The 22,921-nt window shown below is 36.6% G+C and overlaps 1 protein-coding gene across 3 annotated transcripts; it reads right to left on the bottom strand.

Moving 5' to 3' along the window:
* Positions 1-790: 790 nt before the first annotated feature.
* Positions 791-22,738, bottom strand: LOC100244915 (calpain-type cysteine protease DEK1). Of its 3 annotated transcripts, none has more exons than XM_010653084.3 (32): positions 22,394-22,738; positions 22,033-22,211; positions 20,601-20,851; positions 18,846-19,028; positions 18,527-18,662; positions 18,064-18,194; positions 17,837-17,951; positions 16,713-17,736; positions 16,458-16,568; positions 14,351-14,409; positions 12,281-12,443; positions 10,785-11,058; positions 10,537-10,687; positions 10,282-10,393; positions 10,022-10,187; positions 9,834-9,904; positions 9,614-9,705; positions 9,240-9,402; positions 8,954-9,025; positions 7,998-8,375; positions 7,794-7,909; positions 7,388-7,685; positions 6,459-6,778; positions 6,009-6,360; positions 5,518-5,838; positions 5,336-5,440; positions 5,065-5,193; positions 2,856-3,236; positions 2,618-2,755; positions 2,196-2,432; positions 1,563-2,011; positions 791-1,316 (listed from the first exon to the last, which is right to left on the bottom strand). In XM_010653084.3, exons 2-31 carry the CDS (start codon positions 22,155-22,157, stop codon positions 1,706-1,708), a joined length of 6,480 nt encoding a protein of 2,159 aa, XP_010651386.1. In that variant the 5' UTR covers positions 22,158-22,211; positions 22,394-22,738; the 3' UTR covers positions 791-1,316; positions 1,563-1,705. The 3 variants fall into 3 exon arrangements, with proteins under 3 accessions (XP_010651386.1, XP_010651385.1, XP_002285732.1); XM_010653083.3 differs by having other exon boundaries at positions 791-1,313; XM_002285696.5 differs by having other exon boundaries at positions 791-1,313; positions 22,033-22,180.
* Positions 22,739-22,921: the final 183 nt, after the last annotated feature.

The following is a 22,921-nucleotide window of genomic DNA, read 5'->3' as shown; positions in this document are numbered from 1 at the left end:
AATTTCTAAGACATGTCATGTGATCAAGTTTCAACAACTACTCAAAAGATTGCATATTATTAAGATACTGGCTGTGAAAACAATCCCAACTGAAAGTCTCAGCCCTTGCCCTAGCCCTAACCCTAACCCTAACCCATCTGTAAAACACAAACCTCATCGGCTTCATGGAGGAAGTTAGGCCAAATGAGAAGAGACCCAGATTCAGACCCAAGAAAGGTATAGCCAAGAATAGAGGCAATAATGGAGGAAAAGTAAAGGGGCAGGCAATCTTCAAAACTTTCCCAATATGGGGAGCAGTATATGGCAACCATTTCTTGATCAACCACCATGAATAAAAACATCACCTGTAAGCACAAATCTTGCAATCTCCATGGACAGTTAAATAAATAAATAGAATAAAAACAAAAAGAAAAGATACTTGGATATGGGAACATAACTCACCTGCTCCAGTTTTCAAATAATCTGCAATGTCCATTGCAAAGCTTCTAATTCTTGAGTAAGACATAAGAATTTGGAAACATCATCTTCCTAAATCTCCAATATAAAAAGATGTATTTCATTTCTTGATATACCCAAAAAAAGAGAGATGTACAACATAAGAAAATTGAAGGCAGAGGCTATCATCTACCATATCAATCGTGAGGTAGGTCACTACCTTGAAATATGGTTTGCTCCGATTGGTGACCCCTTCAATTAAGACTAACAAACACCATTGATGAACACTTTGGAGTTTTCAGACCAACAAGGAAAAGAGAGAAAAGTACAACATATGAAGATCAACAGGTACATATATAAAATTGGAGACTTATATTGCCAAAAAGGTAAAAACTTGTACAAAAACCGACTAATTTTTCGATTAAGCACTTCAAAATTGCAGTTGAGACTCTAAATCCTCTTGCGGCTACAATGCTCCTCTATATTCCTTTTGAACAAGGCATATCTAAATTATTTTCCTATTTCTTTTTTACTTTTTTTTTTTTTTGTTTTCCTCCCTCATTTACATGACCACACCACCTATATCCTTGACAACACCTACACATGTACAGCTACCTTTCGAGAACCCTCTCAGATGCAGGCAGAAGTGAAATCCAAGAGAGAGACGGGCTGAGCAAGCCTCTAAATTTCATCAAACACCAATTCTATATGATCATCCATCATCTCTAGAAAAATGCATTCCAGCTTCTTCAGGAATAAAATCTTCCATTCTGTGAGCTCACTGGATATCCATGAAATCAGAAGGGCACCACCATTTTGTTGAATTACTAACCCAAAGGCATCCTTGCAGGCTGAGCTTAGAACCACATCATGTACACCTGCTAAAATACACTTCACATCAGTTCTTCCAAATCCGAGCCTTTTCAAACTCTTAGGCAATGAGAAGTTAAAAGTTTCAGTTTTGGTCCAGTGCTAAATCAGGCAATTATAATTTTCATTCAAAATCTTATTTTAAGTATGGGAATCCTTGCACAGGTGTTGGCACTTTGATGATGGGAGGAACATGAAATTTATACAACAGAGTTTACTCATCCACTAGTGAAGAATTTTTAAGATGGGAAACTCACCAAGTTACTCTGTGCACCAATTTGTGGTTCAAGAATCTCATCTGCAGCTGTGCAAAAACCATGGACAACCCAAGCAATCCAAACTTTTGCAGCTGTGCTCTCAACCTGAAGACAGCAACCCACTAGAGGGCCATCATCAAATACTATAAAGCTTCCAGTGTTACCGATGCTTTGGTGAAAACAGAAAGAACGAATGGTGCTTCTTCCCCAGGGTGGATAGTAGTAGGTACAATTGTGTAACCCTTTGGATCAGGCTCCAGAACCATTTCACATGATATTTCTCGAGAATTGACATAATCTGTCCCCCCAACTGATTCATGTAAATAAATATTATATGCAGCACGACGACCACGAGTTTTGAGTATCCTCATCCCAATATAGAACATCATTGAATCATGACTCGATTGATAATTCCTGAAACCAGCCGTTGTTCTTGAGAAGCTCACACCCTAACCAAACATAAAATCAGGTGAGTTTATAAAATCCAGTTGATGATAGATTTATATATGAAAGGCCCCCTTTTCTTGGCACTCTTTATTAATAGATGTTCTGTCTGCTTATCAATAAACAAAAAAAAAAAAAGATATAAATATATAAAAACAAATTACCCTGAAGGTACATCATGGAGTATACCTGAGTTAAGGTAATGAATACATGAATTGGAAATGATGCATCCGGCCCAGTAGCTCTCAAGTGGAACTGTGGATTTTGATGCCATGTATCATAATCTTGACAGCCACCAGCACTGTAACCTCGCCATTGGCCACGGAGAGAGTAGCGCATCTCTGGAGGGTAGATACGACAAACATATATTGACCGGAAGTGAATCTGAAAGTCTTGCCAAGACATCCAGAATATGCCATCTTTTGACTGTTCAACAGCATGATCAGACATATGACCATAAATTTTTTTATTGGGAAATAATGAAGATGACACAAATATAATAATCTGATGATTGAGGAATGTGCATTTTGATTAAGTAAAATGTTCTACATCATCACAATGAATTTTTAAAGGAACAACATAGTGACATGCAAGCCGAATAGGACAAGTACCTGTGGAACATGCTTGAGCTTGTGCTTCATCCTTTCAGTCCACTCAGGTGATGAGTCCGCCCAAGGGCCATTCCACTCAACTTCATTTGCCCATGGATTTCGAACCTGAACAAGCTTGTGGCCATCTACCTCTCTTACCTGAGTTAATAAGTCAGATCATTTTTCTCTATATTTGTGCAATGGGAATATGATAAATCCTGATAGATAAGCTCATTTAACAGGCATTGTTTCAATGTACCTGCAATAATGAGTATGCATGCCCTTGCACAATGCCACTGGAAGAAACATGCACATCTGAGCCTGAAGGGCTCCCAGCACCGAGTAGAAATCCCTCTTGTTTGAAACGCAACAACTGAGACCATAGTCTTCCACTTGCAAGATCAATCTGAGCTTGAGCACTTCTCATGTCAATCTCCTCTCCAGCACCTCCAGTGAGATCCACAAGTGCATCCTGGACAAGCCCACCTTCTAATGCCTCATAAGACCCATGCAACTTTGCATATGCCTTTTCCAACAATGAGACCCACAGTTCATTCCCCTTCCTACTGGTAGCAAATGCTGGTTTACCAGGTGATTCACATGGAATCCAATCATCAACAACAACAGGGACCCACTCACCCTGAAAAGAAATCATGAACCAGAATACACAGTTTTCAGCATCTTTAAGTTTATATGCCCATTGCAGTACCAATCAACATAATTTTTTCCAGTTAACACACACACACACACACATTAGACAGGGTAATCAATGTTACATGGTTCTCAATTCCTGCAAAATTGGACTTTGGAACAAAGGATGTGAATTAGCTTAAAAAAATGCAATCTTGCAAGAGGTCAGGAAGCAACTATGGCAGGACATCAAGCAAAATTAACTTGACTCAAATGACACCTGCACCCAATCTCCCATAGAAAGACCAACAGCATAGGCAATGGTAACTTGCTTAATGCAATAAGATTATGACATTACCATCCTGTTCTCTCTATAACTCATTTATTATCACATGATCAAGCATTAAATTAATGACAAAAAATAAAGAATAAGTAAAGCACATAAATAGCATTCAATTAAAAAAAGGTTCCATATGTCAAATCTAGCAAAATAATTTTTTTAATCAGAATCCTGCAAAAGAATTATAAAAACAGTTCTAATATAAAAATGTAGCGTGAAAATAATAATAAGGGCACCAAAACCCATATTCTAGTGCAGTGAAACCAATATTTTAATATTCTTTTTTCAACTCTTAACTCTTTGCTCAACCACTTAGGCTGAAGGTTCCACACAACGAACTTGAAGTATAAAATGGAGAAAAAAACCCATATCTAGAATATAAAATGAAGTCATAAATATTAGAATCTCAAACTGAATGTAAAAGGAATGACTTTAGTATCATATATTGTTAGTGTTTACCAAAAGAGAACTTGACTCAAATTTCAAAATAAACCAGCAGATGGGCTAGAGAGTGTACAAGAGGAATGAAAAGGATAGGTGGAAGCAGTCTTCACGCAGCTTGATCCATGCCAAAGGTTTTCCAAATTGAACCATCATCCTTACCCAATTATATTTGGCACCAAGGGAAGAATGTGATAATCAACTACTGGATTTCTAAGAGCAACTTTGAGCTTCCCTTTGATGGAGATGGAGAAATTAGGTCCCCAAAAATTTCCTCAAGATGACCAAGTGCCAAAGGCCACATTATATGCATGGAGACCCTTCCACAAGCATGAACAGGCACACTTCAATCCATAAAATAAATTTGCCAAAGCAGAGACCTCCTTTAGGGAGGGAACAAACATAAAGAACGTCTACTTCTTTCTTCCAATATCCCCAGCTAATTAAAGTTTCTTTTGGATTTTGTTGTGTCATTAACTGAGCTTTAAAAAGGTAAGAAAGGAAGTAGAAAGGAGATTTTGATAGATTGGACTAGGTTATTCTACTGCTCATAAGGTGTAAGTTCTCTTTCAAGATGTTAGATGTCGTATCATCTATTTCAAAACAAGGTTTCAGAAAATTATAGCTTTGAAGCTTTGTTTTCTTATATCTTGATGTTACAAGAGCTATGAAAGCAATTGTCTCACTTCAGAGGGAAAAAGATGTAAAAAAGGGGGGAAAAATCCTTAAGTTGTTATTCAACGACTTCTAAAATGCTTTTGACTAGGGCCTACCAAGAGGAATTTTCCTTGGAATCCACTCAAATACTGGGCCTCTACATTGATTTAGATTTGTTATTTCGGGACATAAGTTATTGATTATCATGCAGTCAAAATGACGTGAAATTCTAAATCACTGGACCAAACCATAAATATTCTTCATCATAAAACACCTGTCACAAAACCAGCCTTCCAGAATATGAAGACAGGAAATATTATCATAGTTAATAGAAAATACAAGCATATTGAATCTTGGAATAAGAATATCAGTAGATTCTTTTGTGATATAAAATAATTACCTGAATACAGAAGCGAACAGTATAGATTCCTTCTTCATTATATTCAGGTGTAATGATCACTTCTGATATTCGTGAAACCTCAGTTAAAACAGCAACAGCACTCAAAAACCAACAATCCCCCAGTCGACCCTGCTCAAGAGACAGGTGAATAACACTTCAGGAGAAACTCAGCTTTGAAGCTACATATCTAAATAAAAAAATTATTCTATTGGAATGCATAAAAATCTGGAGGAAAAAAAAAATGCATGTCATACTGCAAAAAAGATCAAACCTGACAAACATCAGAAGGATTGGCAGCTCCAGAAAACAAACATGGACCAGCATCCAAATAGCTTTCTTTCACCATATCAGTTGGTCTCATCCACTCAGAAACAACCTAGGGTCGATTTCAACATAAGCATAACTAGGATAGAAATCATAGCCAACGGGAAAAGAATAGTTAAGATAAGTTACCTTCAACCTCAAAGGGGGATTTTCTGGATCTACAAATAATGATTGATCGTTGGGAGGAAATTCCTGATCTGTAAAATGTGTCTCTCCTCTTGCAGAGAGGGCTTCTTTGACAGCTAGTTCAACTGAAAGCATCTGTTGATTAATTTCTTCTCGTGTTTCCATCCTTGGTTTTCTCAACCTTCGGGCAAAAGAATCCACATCAACAACCATCCCCTCACGTTCAGACCTCCGTTTCCTCCCACTTGAATATTGACCATCCCAATCTACATCATCCCTGTCATATAAATCTACTTCTGCAGGATCACTGTCCCATTCATCAACCTAAGTGAAACATATGAAGCAATAATCAGTGTACAGGTTCAACCTAATAAATTATGAATATCGTTGTAGAAATACATTTTCTTCCTTCAAATTTAACATCTTGAAACCAATTTTAAAAGTACCAATATAAATCACTACAATATGATAAAGTAAATATATCAGGTGCATACTCTGGAAGGGGAATCTGCCCATTGCCAATTGTCTTCAGGAAAATCAATCATACTGTACTCAGCCGAACCCATAGCACCATAAAAGGCAGCAATCTCATCTTCAGTCAAGCACCTTCCCCACATAAAGACATCCATTATATGCATCTTCGATTCAGCTCCTTCACTATCTGACCTCCCAAATGCATCAATATCTATAGGTGGTCTAACACCAATCCATACTTCGGTTCCTTGTTCCCAAATGCCATTGCCAACACGCAATGGTAACCCAGTCTGGTAGCCATCAAAACCGCCATCTAAATAGCAAGTTGCCTCACCTAAATCAGCATCGATAGTCATCGTTACAATATGCCACCTGCAAACAAACGACAAAGCAATGAGATGAAAAAGCTAGTGCCAGAATCTTGAGGAATTGCCTATACAATATTGTCCAGGAAAGGAAACTGCAAAAACCTTCCATCTGCAATACTTGTTGCACTGATACTCCACTCCTTTGCCACGGTAGTTTGTCTATCACCTTTAGTGATCAATCTAAGTCCAACTTGTCCAGCCTCAATGCCTTGTTCAGAACCAGCTACCAGGATTTCCCAGCACACCTTCTTCTGGAATTCAGTTCCTAAAAGACAAACTGGCCCAGACTCAGGCTGGATCGTTACAGCAATTGAGAAGCTGACCTTTTGACTTTGACATATAGTTGGATCAATCTGGCCACAGTTTCTGCCACTTGTTGTTGGCTCATCATCAAGCACACATACAGCACCAGTAACTCCCGTCTGCCAATGAAATCAAGCCAATAGTCTCAGAAACTAATCAGATAGATAACAATTTATTTCCTACAATGGATGGATCTCTATGGATAACATCAGGCAAGTTCCAAACTTTCCTTCTGTCCACCAATAAGCACAAAGTAAATAAAATAAGATAATAAAATGCATTAATGGCCTAGGTATAATATTCTACACCCTTAACCTTCCAAGGGTTTGCCCAATCCATGCAAAAACAATACAAGGCAGTTCGTAGAAAAGGCATGCAGAGAATGCAGCCCAGGGACAAATTTTGGGGCTAAACTATCTAGTGAAGCTGTATGGGCACATCTACTGAGGTAGGTACAGCATCCCCATTTTCTGCATTTGACAAGATATGCAGATTCCATCTAGATAAGTTTGCGAAGCCTATCTAGAAAACCTCTAAGATGTGGATGTTAATACAAATTTATACAAATCAGGTTGAGAAGAAGCATATTTTTCATATTTTATCTTTCATTTCTGAAGAGATGAATTACAGTGTATGTGCATATAGCAAAGAAATTATCAATATGGCCTTTTAGGGATATTAACAGATTCAACACACCAAAAAATTAAAAAATAAATAAAGAAGTCAACCTGAAGTGCACGACGAGCTAATTGAGCCATGCGTATCCTCCGTGCAATGCTTGAAACCCTCTCTCGTGCAAAAGAATCATCAAGAACAGAATCACCTCCTACTGCACGCACTGCAGCAGCCACGGCTGCAGCCTCCCGGCTGCCAGCATTTGGAATAGAGGATATCAGAGAAGCTTCTATCTCTTTCCATTTACGTTCTTCCTTCTCCAGAAGAGCTTTTCTCCTTTCTTTGCCCCTACCTTCCTCTTCACGTCGCTGCATTAAAATTTCTTCTTCCATCTCCTTCTCTCTTATATAACTAGGGAAGAAAATGCAATATAAAATAAGATTTAGAAACATTGGAAGGACAATCATCAAAGCAGGTAGGAAGGGAGAATCCAAAAACGATTGAGATTTAATCAACAACCTTTCCTGGATAATTTCAAACTGCCTGCGGTCCTCTGGCATCCATTTCTTAATTTTCTTGGCACTCAGATCAGAAAACCCTATGCTGTCAAGGAAGAGTCTTAGACGGACCTCATCCTGTCATTAACACAAATATAGACGAATCAGTATTATTAACAATTAAATCATTTACAGCATGCAGAGGGCAGTAATGATTATCATTCACCTGTACACGCTCTGCCTTAGCAGTCAAACCAAGCAAAAGAAGTAAATAACCCCCAAATTTATCCCACATGTACACCCATTCAGTATCAATTGCCTCTTCTAAAGCAAGAATCCGTGCATGTGCACACATTTCCCTCCGGTAACCTATATCACTGGTTGATTCATGCCAAAATGTCCTGCCATTTCTCACTCTGCAGAAAAACGAACCTGCAGCCACTTCTTCATTTCTCAAACGGTCTCGTAGTTTCATGACATCTGCCCTGGGAAGCACAAAGTTCCCTGCTCTGTCACGCATAACTGTAGGGTCTCCAACCAAAAGAGCAGCTGAACTAGCAGATCTCTGTGGAGCTGAGTAAGTGCCAGACAGAGCATTTCTAGTCTGCAAAGTAAACAAAATAAATTCAATTAAACATGAACCTAGCATTCTTTGTTGTTTTGATGATTTACCTCCTTAAAAAGAAAAAGGGACTTTAAGGGAACATATAGGATTCTAATTTGCAGCAGTTTGGTGGAACATTACATATGGATTATTGTAAATTATTATGATTACAGTAGACCCCATGATTTAGATCTATAGTAAATGTTCTCAGAGACCAAATCAAATTCACTCAATGGGGTTGCAGCCATTTTGCAAAACATTTTATCTTAGCTCATTGGCTCAGCCTGAGATAAAAACTAGTTTCCTTGGAATCTCTATCTCCGCACACATATATGCATGTATACATACACTTGTAATAGAGCAAAATGTAGAGAATAGTGTAATAAGGCTTCTTCAGTCCAGTTGAGTTGATAAGTTAAAATAACAGGTTAAAGACTGTAATAGAAGCAAATTGCAATATATGTAGCTGAATGATGATGCAAAAGAGTTGATTTCTTGAGTACCACATTTGCAAGATCCAGGAAAAACCATAGAAGAGTTGTGGCTAAGGAGCAAGTTTGTAATCGAAGCAAACACACCTTAGTAGCAGATCGAGCAATTGCTTGAACAACAGTTTCCTTACTAAGAAAATGAACAGCATCCTCCATCATCTGGTGAAAACATGAATAACGTCTCATTAAGCCAATGCATTGGTTACACAAAAGGATATGTTATACCATAACAGACAATTTTTTTGAGGCAAAAAACTCAAAATTACTTCTAGATGGTTATTAATATAACAAAATAATTATAACAAACAAACTCCAAATTGGATAACTAAAAATTCATGGAACATATCATTCACTCAACAAGCAACTCACAAACCTTAAGAGTCAAGCATGGACGAGAGACAGCAAATCCAAAGGACACAACCAGTGTAATTGCTGATACAGCAGCACCAGCAAAAGGTGGATAAATTTTCAAACTGGCAACAACACCCCATCCCTCGGTTGCCAATGCAATTCCATAAAGCACAAGAAATGCAACACTGTTATAGAATTCATGTTAGAACATCAAATGTGAATAAACAAATAGCAAGCTACATGATGTCACTAAGAAATTTTTGAAACTGTCAATGCAAGTCAATGAAATAAAAGTAAAAATAAAAGAAAGCAGACAAACAAACAAAAGAATCTGCATTCATAAAATAAAAAAATATAAAATGGGACATGCGATTAAACAGGAAAATTCCCACAAACCTGACATTCTTTCCACAATCTGCATGAGCATCATAAACATATACAGGCAGTACCCTTGGAGAATAAACAACAATAGGAGGTGAAAGAAGCACCTGAGGATAAGGAATTCATTTTGTAGTGAAGATGAAGCAAAACAACCAAGAACCTAGAAGAAATTACTCAACATCTAGCAAAGCACATTATAATCAAACATAACCGATACTATTTCGAGATAACTCACTGTCAATGCCCTTCCAGCAAGAAGAAACAAAAACGAAAAATAACCGACGGACGCTCCAACAAAGGGTTTATCTGGGAAAAAACACAGTACCAATAACAAAAGCAGAATAAGTGAAAGTTATAAAGTTTGTTCTTCCAAGAAACTAGGTCAAGCAAATAATATAAGCTGCTAAAAGATTCTGCTTTCACCTTCATACCATCCCACCAGGAATGCTGCTAGAGCCAAAAGAAAAGCAATGAAACAAACAAAGAACATTTGTGTCCTGGTCAAATAGAAATTGTTTGAAGCCCAATAGTGGATGACACCAATAGCTAATGCGATCAAGAGAAGAACCAAAAGGCATGCTACCCCTATCTGTTGCAATTGCAGAGAGAAATTCAAGTTAGACAGCTATTCTATAGCTGAAAACCAAGAGCGCACCAAGGACATTATAGTCAGACTCACACACCGTCCAAGGCTCTACTATAACCACAACTGCTGAGATTGCACCAAGCAAAAGAAGAAGGCCAATGATAACAAACACATAAACACCTCGTGAAAGTTTCCAATCATCATCTTTCCTGCAAACAATTTGTTTATGACAAATTAAGAAGATGAAAAGGTCTCATTATACAAGTTCTATAATCTGAAAACCCACACTATCAGTCCCAATGTTGGATCTATGGTGCTATTGCTAAAATGAAACCATAAGTGCTTCACTCACCATTTATACAAACCAGTGCAAAGTGATAGCAATGCTGGAAAGCACACCAAAGGAAGCAAAGCAGCAAGGAAATCACCCTTTGTTGGAACCTGGTCATCCCTCGACTTCACAACCTCCAAATAGGATGCACCACAAAATGCCACAAGAACAACTACAAAATAGGAGCAGCATAAATGATAGATTACAAAACAAAATTTCAACCAGGTGGTGAGTCAAAAGTCAAGACAGAAGCAAGTGCGATAACTTACCAGAAAATATTCCAGCACATACAGCAGATGAGAGAGAGAACCGATAAGTTGCAAACCATGATATAATTGGCAGAACACCAGTAACAACTAGAGCAATGACTGAGCCAATTGCCCAGCCAAGGTAGACAGATGATGCATAAGGAGAGGTAAAGGTTCTCTGATCACCAGTCCATCCCTTGTAGCGTAAATCCTCTAGAGGCTTGACAGAGACTATTGCACCCAAAGCAAATATGGATCCAGCAAAGACCAATATGCATATAACAAGAACAACACCCTAAAAAAGGCAACAAGAATGCAGTGTGGAAATTCAGATAGAAAAAACAAAAGGAGTTAAATATCAAAAAGAAAATTTAGGTAAGAAAACAGGGAGAAGATATTTGGGGAAAAAAATTAAGACTATAAAGCAATAAATATCTTGGAATATAAACTTTCGATCAATGGGAGCCTAAATTCCTAGAAGTTAGAATTATAATTACATGCATAGGCTGCTTCAGGTTAGTCTAACCAAAACAATCAAAGAATTATGTGATCTAGGCAACAAATAATATTCTGCATTTGAAACCTCGCCATTTATGAAAATATATAGTTTCCTTTTTTTTTACCATAAATGAAATAAAACATAGATGATAGCATTCATAGATCTATAACCATCCTTTGGATTTAGTCTGACACAGAAGCTGAAGCAGCACCAAGCAGTTGCTAAGATAAAGGATAAGAAAAATTGACAAGCAAATATTAGAATTAAAATACTAGCAAGCATCCCAAGCAACTAGCATTACTGCCAAAATCTTTCCATCATTCTTTCCACAAACTCTTCTTAGAATCATCAAAGAGTGAATCCACTGTACAAAAAACTGCCTCTCAAATCCGCACATTTCTCCTCTCAATGCATTTACTAGTGTCACTGGCGCCACAAACAAGAAATAGCAAGTGCTTCCAACTCTATGATCTTTAACAAGACCAAGGCCCCTGAGTTACCTGAGTAAAGCTTATACCACAAAGAATATAGGTCGAGGCACAAGTAAAACCATGATTACTAAGGTATATAACTTGCATCAGAAAATAGTGACACAATACATCTACAAATGCATCCACGATGATAACCAACTACATAGATGAAAAATGGAGCAAATTTAACATGAAAAATAAGAAACATATATGCATATGCTGCATGTATCTCTTTATATTTATTGGAGAATCAGTCATATGAAGTGCAGAGATCTCTTAAGGTAAAGGCATGAAATCAACAAAAGTTCAACTAGTAAAACCAAAGAGGCACGAGATAACCAGACAACCATCATAAAATGGGATATTGACAAATAATTATCACATATCAGAAAGAATACATGTTCACATGTGTGTCATGGTTATCAGGTATATGAGTTGGGTAAGGTGCAACAGCACCTACTAAGACCTCATGAATGACTTCGGAAATTACAGATGTTTGGTGATTATGTAAAAAAATGAAGAGGGAAGAGAAAACAAGAAAAACAAACCTCCTTTTTCCCTGGAGTTCGATGATGTCCTGGATGACCTGCAGATTCTACTCGTGGAACCCAAAACTGGTAGCCATTATGGATCCATATAGGAATAGAAACAGAAAGGCACGCCACCATGAGTGGAAAAGTCAAGGACAATCCTAGAAGAACTGATGATTTGCTGCAGAAAAATTACAAAACCCAATAAATGACAGGGTAAATAAGCTAACACCAGTGTTATAACAGATAAAAAGGTTGATGCATAAAATATTATCATCAATGATGGAAAAGTAACAGAGATCACATGCAGCAACTTTTCCAACAAACATACTGATTAAGTCAAGTCATTCACTTCCCAAACATAATAGACATGTATATACATATTGAGTTGAGATGAAACATTATTTGTTCATCGAGAGTTCAAAAAGTAAATATAAAATCAACTAACTTTGATACCATATCAAAATTTTCACTCCACTATACAGCTACCTAGATGGCATGAATTAGGCCATAAAAAATGGCATATCTAGCTTAACAACAGCACTATGAAGATCAATGCTAGAATTGCAACTTTGAGACACCCCAGAATCCAGAAATGGTTTCTCCAAAAACAAATACATTAAAACCAAAGTTTAATTATGTAATCACAAGAATCAAGAACCTAAAGCCTAGTTATACACTAAAATGGAAAAGTGCATTTTTTTAGTTTGTTGGTTTATAATTCATGGAATCAGCTAAGAATAAGTGCAGCATCCAAAAAAGAATAGAAAGGAAACCACAAAGGGGAAAAAATGGAAAAAGAAGAAAAACCAATTTTCAAATAACTCATGTGAATATTTAATTGAGACAAAACAATAATCATAATTTCATTTATGAAGTAAAAAAACTTTAAATTCATGTAATATCATATTACCCTGTGGACATTTTTTTTATTAGTCCACAAGGAATGCATTTGTACAGCCACACCAGTCAATGAAAATGAATGCACAGTTGGGGAAAAAAACCATTAAGGCATAAGGAATACTATACGAACCATCCAATTAGCATTTTTAAAGCAAACACTGAGCTTTCTAAAGCAGAAAAGCAAAAGGGCATTTGCAGTCTCTCATAATGGACAGAAAAGTGGTCTCTCAGTAGCAAAAAATTTGGCTGTTAGCTAAGATTAAAAAAACAAAACAAAATAAATATTGCAAGACAAAATATTGTTTTCAGGAGAAGAAACCATGCATTTTCCTCATGCCACAACCACAACCATCAACAACACAAAATCACTGTTGCCAATGCCACAGCCATGATCTGCAATAATGTTACTGGTGTACCCTTACAGAACTAATTCTTATTTTCCTATCATTTGTATTTACCTGACACTAGTCCTATAAATCAGGACTCATACACCTTGGATCCAGAATTCTTTCAGTCTATTCATTCAAACTCAAAGCAAAAGCAGTAAGGGCTTAAACATTAAAAAAGCTTATTCTGGAAGCTTGACCAGAAATGACTCCTCAATACTTTGCATGTATCCTAGTATCTATGTCCCAAACCATGTCCACAAAGATAAAACATGATTTTTTTTCAGAGACTTATAGGCAAAAAGAATTATTCTAATTATAAATAAAATAAAGTTGATGAGTCACTACAGCAGTAACATAACCAAATAAGCACATACAACTTTAACTCTATAAACAATACATACAAAAAGTGGTTAAAAATGAGAGTGAAAGATTAAGGTTCATATGAGAAAAACGCAACTGAGTGTTAGACATATGTAAAAGATAGTGCCTAGCCTTCATCATGGTATTAAAAAATCAACGAATGTTCTATGGACCTTCATGATAATACAACTCCAAAACGAAAATCATGAAAGGAGAAGTTAGATGAGCTTGTCCGTCCATAAAAACATAAATCAATCATTCAACATTAACTTACAGTGCTGCAACAAAATCATTTTTTGTCCTTTCTTTGATAGATGAAGATAATAGATTAGTAAGAGTGTGGAGCAACGGATCACATAAAATGCTATCTTCATACACAATATCACATATGTCAAAAGATGAAAGATGGATTATTCAAATATAACAAGGCGCATACCTCAAGAAGGATAGCAGCAAGCCAACGCACGTGCTTAGCAGCCAAGCAATAAAACCATACTGAAAAAATGTAGCAAGTATAAACATCGGATTCAAAGCAAACACAATTAGAAGTCTCAGAGAAATACAAGAGCTGAAAATGCATGAATAATAAACATACCAAATGTGAGTGTAGAGTACATTAGCACTAAAAAACATTAGGCTAAATGAATGCACATTGCAACAAGTGGGATCTGAATATAGACAAAACCATGAAAACAATGTAAAAGAGTAACCAAAATAATTAGAAAACAAAAAGGTTTAGAAGAAGTTCCTGATTGAGGAAGTGATTGCAATTTTTATATTTTAAAAACCAAAACCAAAACAAGCCAAAAATGATTTCATGGCAATTCACACAACTAAAACCTTTCATTAAGTTTTTGTCAGCTAATTGTTAAACAACCATCAACAATTTTTTTTTCATAAGCCCTTTATTCTATTCTGGAGACAGATTATGTCATTCCTTTTCCATTAAGGATAATTTGGAATTGTCTAAGGCAAGCTTTTGTGCTTGGGAGGCATGTTGGGGTAAGGTGTTGGCTTTGGACTAGTTTTAAATAAGAGGTCGGTCATTAATAGGTGTGCTCTATGCAAAAAGGAAGAATCCACTTATCACATTCTTCTACATTATGGCAAGGCTAGGATTTTATGGCAGTTGTTATTCTCATTATTCAAAATTTTGTGGGTTATTTCTACCTTGCTAGTGAGACTCGCTTAAGGTAGTATGGCTTTTTTTTTGGAAAAAGGTGAAAAGAAGGGGTGGAGAGTCACTCCCTTATACATTTTTTGGACTATCTAGAAGGAAAGAAGCTGAAAAGCATTTGAAAATGAGAAGATGTCAAACCAAAACCTCAAAAGCACTTAATAATTTCTATTTGTGGCTCAAGGTGTTCATGGATAAAGGCTCTATGCCTTCATTTGATTTGATAGATTGGTTGGGTTTCTATTGACAAAGGGAGTAGATTTTTTGTTTTGCCTCTTGATGCCCATTATATACGTCTTGTGTAATTTTGTGTGCTAGTTCTTTTAGCACTTTTAATATATTCTCCTTTTTGTCTATCCTTAAAAAAAAAAAAATGTATTTCCCACAAAGGTGGTCTAGGGCTCCAGTGCAACTTTAAGGGCTTGTTTGTTTGTTTGTGAGACTACTCAAGAGATGACTCTTACTATTGATTGGCGGATGAAAAACATGGTTCTTAGTTAACAAATGTTGTGTATAATGGCCGAGGAAATTGTCAACCACATCCTTATTCATTGTGACAAGGCTAGGTTATCATGGGATCTTTTATTCACAATTTTTAGGTTTCAAATGGATTCTTCTTGGGACAATTAAAGATCCACTTCTGAGTTTGGCATGTGAGAGGTTGGAATTAAAGGAGAAAAGTGTCAATATTGACTCCAATCTTTGTTGAAAGAGGGGAATGAGAAAGTGTTTAAAGATGAGTATCGTACTACAGATTTAAAGAGCTCTTTGCCAAGTTGTTTAAAGATGACTATTGTACAAAATTCTCTTTATCTCGTTTTTTTTGTTATAAGAGATTATCTTCCTTTGGATGGGACAACTAGTCCAAATGACTGGTATACCTCACATGTCTCTAGCTTGTAATTTTCCTTCATCAGATAACAACAACAAAAACTACAATAACAAGAAGAATAAGAATAATAATAATACAATACCATAATCAATAATGTTATATTTTCAAGGAAATACCACAAAATAGCATAGTTGAAACAAAAATAGCACAATATGCACATCCTCCAGAGACAGAATTTCTATCAAGAGCTCAAGATATAACCAGTTTAGCAAGAGAATAAATACATTTTCAAAAGCAACTTTAAGGATTACCACCCTGCAAGAAATAAAACCAGTACCATCAACATGCCCATAACTGTATCTCAAATGTAACCACCTTAACAAATAATCAGTCACAACAACTTAATGATAATGCCTGCCCTAACCCATTCAATTTAATCCGTTACAAAAGTATCTATCAAAATTTAAATATAACTGATTTAAGAAAGTTAAATGTCCAATATAATGACACAGCACAGATATGTCAAGAGTGTACCTTCCGGGGTTTTGTCGTCATGGCCATTTCTTCTGCTTGAAGTGACCGAAGGAAAGCCATGATTGAACAGATAACAGGAGATAACAACAACACCGCAAAGCCAAATTCGAACTACAAAAGTTTTTTTTTTTTTGAATCAAATTCCAACATCAGCAACCAAAAGAAAATGCCAAATAATATTCAAACTAGCATACATCTATAAGCCAATTCACTAATAACAAAAAGAAAATTGAGGTACATAGAGGCCTTTCTCACCTGTTCATGCTTAGAATTTACAAGTTTAACTGTCTTGGGGCGGAAAATAGCCATAATGACTGTTTCGAGGATGAAGATAAAACTAAAGAGAACCCATGCTCGCTCTGGAGTACCTGCTATGTGGTGCAGGACAAATCTGGACCATTGAAGCCACTTTTCCAGCCCTTTTAGTCTCAGTTCTTCTGACAAAGAAATTTGATTAAGCAATCCATTGTCCACACTGTTGGAGTCAATGATGGTGATATCAGTATTATCACGATGATCCCTATCTGCATCCAAACTACTTCTCTGCAATAATGCCAAAATAGTTGGATCCAAGCTCTTCTCCTTCAGCATCATCGCAAAATTAGGATCCAATCCTTTATCTTGTAATAAACTAGTTAATTCACGATCACCTTGTCTTGCCCTCTTTTTCAACATAGATGTAACCATAGGGTCGTTCAACTTTTCCTGGAAAACAAGAGCTAAATTCAAATCTAGCAATTGTTGATTTGCTGAAGTTGATGCACTTGACTCATAGCCTTGGCTTTCAAGACCACTACTAGAGCAAACCACCAAACAGCTATTGTGATCAAAATTTTTGTCAGTAGAACCCCCTGCTTCAGGCTCTTGAGCAACTGAACGACAGGAACTGCTACGTAAAGCTAAACTTGGTCTCCCACTATCTATGCTCTTATCACTGTTAATTCCTTCATGGGAACTAGCAGTTCCATACATAACATTATTCCAATTACTAGCATCACCTATGCACTGTGCAGCACTTCTGCTACTAGTTTCAATAACATTACCAAGGTGGCCAGCTTCAGCACTACTACTGCGTTTCACACTTGAACCACAACCTTCCGAAGAGCTAGCTGAACTGTTCTGTTCTTTCCTACGAAATCCCTCCCTCAAGCGAATGACTGTACTCTGTAAGGCATCTCTCCTTGCAGCTAGTGGATTTGTAGCTGATAGATGACGGGAAACAACAGCACCTAACAGGACAGATGCCACAACTGCATAACTTATACAATGTCCCAAATACCTGAAAGGGAGTGAAAGATGGTATCAAATATGATAATAGAATGGTTAACAAAAAAAGCAGCATCATAATAAATTTGTTCAATTCTAATTAAGGAACAAACCAGTAGTGTACTCCAAAGCAAATGAGGAAAACCCGAGACAAGCCAGCAACAAAAAGTGCTACAACGCGACTTTTAAGGAGCTGAAACCCATACAAGCATGCCCCCATATTCCAATCTTGAAATGAATAAATGGAGGTGAAAAAAATTAGCACCATATATTTCACAAAATGCAAACATAGGAAAATGCCAATGGTCAACACATGCAAACACAGTAGTTAGTGACCTACCAAGAATGATAACAGCAGCTGATGTAATGGCCCCCAGCCATTGTGCCTCCATTGCCGTTTGTCCATATAAAATGGAGTACACAAGCAGCACTAAAAGCGACCCAAGGTATAGAAGGCCAAGATGTGAAGCCCTACATATGTGAATCCCTATCAGAACATTATAGACATGCAAGCAAAAAAGGTTTTAAGAGAGCAAGTGCAAGATCTGACAGAATAAATACACACTATTGATTCTGAACTCATTGTATATGTGGAGAAAAAAATTTAAATTCTGGGGAAAAATGCTGATCAGCATCACCGGCTGACCAGGTTTCATGTGAACATTTCTTGTGAGATGAGAGATGCAGCTATTAACATTATAAAACACGTGTCCAAACAGTAGCTTAACCAGTGACAATAATAGAATGAAGCAATAACAAATAAAATACACAAATTCCAACTAAGACAATATTTAATGGCTTGCCTACTAGATTGTCGAGGATATAACTCATTGGGGTCTGGTGGTTCTGGTAAGCAAGCCAGAGGACCCATTTCGATACAATCAGAGTAGGCAAATTTGTATGCTCTCCGCACATATTCGTCCACATCTAAGCCATTTCCTGTAAAGAAAGATTTAGAAAAGAGTTACAAAAAGATAAACTGCTCAAAATGTTTTCAATTTATCACGTCAGCAATATTCACGCCATGTGCACTTTATGGCCCAAATAAATAAATAACCCAAATCTCTGCAATTGAGAAATAAATAAATAAAACCATTAGGATGGAGAACTTGTAAGGCTTACCATTAAAGACCATTCTGCAAATAAAGAGCATGTTGATTGCTAAGGCAATTGCTGATACACCAAAAAAGAAGCCAGAAGGTGAATATCGCTCAGCTGCACTTGCACCTGCTGTAACATAGACAGCACAAAGTTCGTATGCACAGAGCAGGGCAACAGCCACGAGAAGAAGAGCAGCTACAGCCCCTGTTATGTAAAATAAGGTTAGTATGAAAAAATAAATAATAAATTATCTCAAGAAAAATAACACAAAGGGTCAACTCAAGTTCCACAAAAACAGTACTGTTCATTCCCTCTTCCACTTCCTTCTATGAGAAAAAGACTAAGAAATCAACAAAAAAAAAAAAACCATGCCCCTTCCTTGTTACTTTACGTATCCATTAACTCTTTCTTTTCCTCTCTTTCTATCATATTTGTTCTCCCTTTATTGCCCTATTATCTAATTCCATCTGCCTTTCTATTCTATCTTTTTGTATGTTCTCTCACCTTCTATATTTGCCTATTTTGTTTGAAGTGATCCTTGTGCACATCCCACTAAACATGGGTTGCACTCCTTTTTGACACACTTGTTATAACATCTTATTTGCTTGTCAAAAAATATTTACCTTATCCATTACTTAAGAGCTAGTGAACTCAAGACCTAGTTAACTCAGAAAGAACTCATACCAACTATTTGAGGTGAGATTTGAAAATCCTTATAACACGATCTATTTAGGTTCCTAGGCGTCAAACCAAAGTCTTGGAAAGATGATGGCTACATCAAGTCAAGAACCAGTAACCAAAGCTTTAGTCAAACCCTTATGACTAAGAATCCATAATTAGTTGAACAAAATGCAATTTCTTCCTAAGTTGGAAAATGCAGACAGTGATAATCCTATTCTTGCCTGCAATGTTGTAATTACTAACAAAATTCAGTTCTCTCCGTCCCTTCCTTCATCCCTATCTCTAATTAGCCACAATTTACAGATCATCCTTCCAATTTCTTGACTTGTTAGCAGAGCAGTTCACTCCATGCAGAAAAAAAATGATAATTTTACAAACCAAATAGACAGCCCAAAGTGCCCCACAAACCCTCTCTGGCCCTCTGAGTGTCAGGCTCAAGCTTACTGTGTCTGTATTTTTTATAGAATTTTTATAGGTGTTAGCATTGTCCTTCTGTGTTGCAATAAATCAGTTCCATTTCTGTCAGATGCAAATGTCTTACATTCTCTCACAATGAGACAAGCTTGACCAGTTTTTTTTTAATGGGAAATACTGAATTATAGTTGTTCTTGGTGTTGCTTTTTCCCCCTTTTTTTACACAGTGGATTAGAACAAGTAGATATCTTCTGGTGTCTGAGACAAACAGCAGTTTTCTGCTACGAATTGAATCTTTTGTATCAGTGAATCTGCTATGAGGTTCTGAACATAGGTTCGTTCTTCTATCTACCAAGAACTCTAATGTTTGTTTCTGAAAGTCAAAGGAAGTGTGACTTACTTTGGCTCCATTCCTTAATCTGATTCTTTTATATGAGTGTGCACATTATCAGATTGCTTAAGAAAGGGGGTATGTTTACTGTGGAACAAAGGTCCAAAATTGAACTCATTATTCAAATGGAAGAAAATGTTCATATTCTTGATAGTCTGAAGTTTCAGATAAGAATTTGGCTAATAACAAGATTTAAAATAAATAAATAAATAATTGGAGTAGGGTATTTTTTGCCTACAGAAAACAAAATGTTGACATATTAAAGAATTAAAAGGTCACCAAATACATACTTGAGCTTTGCCATTGTGTTCTCCACCAAAGCATGATTGAATAGAATGCCAACAAAAGAGCAATGCCAGCCATTATTACAGCCAAACCAATTATATCTCGACCCAATATCATTATCAACCAGCATCCCCATATAATAAGCATCACAATCGGAGAAATAACAAATATCCAAGCAGAGAGAGACAGCATCCCACACAATAAGCCAAGCTGAGGCCCCTGTAAGATATCTGGCCATTTTCTGGCAAAAATCCAACTGAAATGCAAATGTACAAAAATAATTAAAAAAGATGAGAAAATAAAAAATGGCACCACTGTGTTTGGAAATTACTGCATCAAGGGAGGATAGCGATGAACACATAAAACAAGAATGCACTAGATATTAATTACCAACCACAAAATAAATAACTTACATTAATTGTCAAGGAAGAAGCAACAATATTATCAGACATTAAGTAAAGGAAGAAAGAGCTGAGGAACGAAGGCAAACCAGATGCCTCATAAAAAATAAAATAAAAAGAAGTTTACCATCACGAGCTTCAAAATTCACAGCCATGCTTACATAAACATACAAGATATCAATTCTTTCTTATAGTAAAACCCAGAAAGAATAACGATTAAGTATTAGGGTTTTAGTAGATGTGAATATTAGAAATTGGTTGAAATGCCACCAATGATATCGAAATGGATAATGATAAAGATATGTTAATACTAACTTGAGAGTGTATTCATTGATAACTTGAACAGTTAATAGATTTTCGACAGTACGAATTCAGTACAGAAATATCCATCAACACCAAAAATATTGAATGTACAAATCAAGAAAAACATTCAATGTGTTTTTGAAATAAAGGTGTAAGAAGTCCAAAAGTTTTACACACATTGCAGCAACTTCTGAGTTGAAATCATTCCAAAAATAAAAGATAAAAGAAAGAAATAAGCATTTCCCACAGTTTTCCAATGTTTGCTTCTATTTCTCTAGAGTCTTTCCTTTTATGAACATTGCTCCCAAGCTTCTTTATTTCTTCCTCCCATAACCTATTTTGATTCCTCACACCATTTTCCCAAACTTCTCATTAAGTCTCCCGGCAAATAGTTCCCCCCTCCATTCTCTATGCCATTTCCATTTCATCTTACCACTCTGCTGACCATGTCACATATCCATCATCCAATAGAAATAATATCAAACAAGAAATTAATATAAAATTACTCCATTTAAAACTGCTACGAAATGAATCACAACTGCATCCCATTAATTAGCATTTAACCACATTTAAGCTTAAAAACAACAATTTTGCATTATTAAGCTGCTAAACATAGATGCTGCCTTCAATTATAAACCAACCCCATCACACCAAAAAGTTGCATTGATCCAGTTGAATTAAATTGGGCAAAACCAACAACAGCAGCATATAAATTCGAAATCACAAAATTTACCTATAAATCCGCCACGGCCGCCAATTGACTGCCCAGAGTATACAAAGCGACGCTACACTCAGAACCGAGAAAAGCGTCCCTGAGACCACGCACGCCAACAGCAGCTCACGCTCGTGTCCTTCCATGCTCCCCCACTCCCCTCCCTCAGCTACACCATACCACACAAAACCCCCCAAAATCTTGAAAAGCACAAAACAACAGACAAAAATCAAAAAACCCAAAATGATCAAAACCCTAGCTGGGCAAAAAGATGCAGACCCCAATTGAATTCACATGTTGACAAAGACACCAAATCAAGACAAGCCCAGGTGATGAATAAATCAAAAGGAGTAATGTGGAACATTAAAATTGCTTTACCTACCTCAGTGAAGTGGGCTCAGCTGCCCAGAACATGGTGATAACTTCTAGGGCATGTATTTTTGAGGTCTGGAACCAGGGCTTTTGGCGGATTCTGGTGAAATTGAAAACTAGGGCTTGTGGAAAAGCAGGATGAGATTAGGGTTTGCTTTGGGTTTTATCTGGTCTGTACCTCCAAAATTTCCAGGTGAAGAGAAGAGAGAGGAAAAAAAAAATTAAACCCTACTCTCTCTCTCTCCCCTTTGGGAAAGTTAAAAAACCAAAAAACCAAAAAAGAAAAAAAAATTAGGGTTTTTAAGGGAGAGAAAATTCTAGAGAGAGAAAGTGTGTGTGAGAGAGAGACAGTGAGAGCAAAGTGAAAAAAGTCCATGAGTGTTGGCTATAAATCTCTGCTCTGTTAGTGGTTGTAAAAACATTAAAACAACACCCTCACTCGCAATGCTAGCGCGTGGCCTTAAACTTAAAAAATTGTATCTTAAATTTCATTTCTATTAAATTGGATTGAATCCTATTAAATTAAATATAATTAAAT

The sequence above is a fragment of the Vitis vinifera genome, chromosome 6, assembly GCF_030704535.1.
Source record: "Vitis vinifera cultivar Pinot Noir 40024 chromosome 6, ASM3070453v1".
In the NCBI taxonomy this organism is placed as follows: Eukaryota; Viridiplantae; Streptophyta; class Magnoliopsida; order Vitales; family Vitaceae; genus Vitis; species Vitis vinifera.
This window is presented reverse-complemented; position numbering and strand designations above follow the sequence as displayed.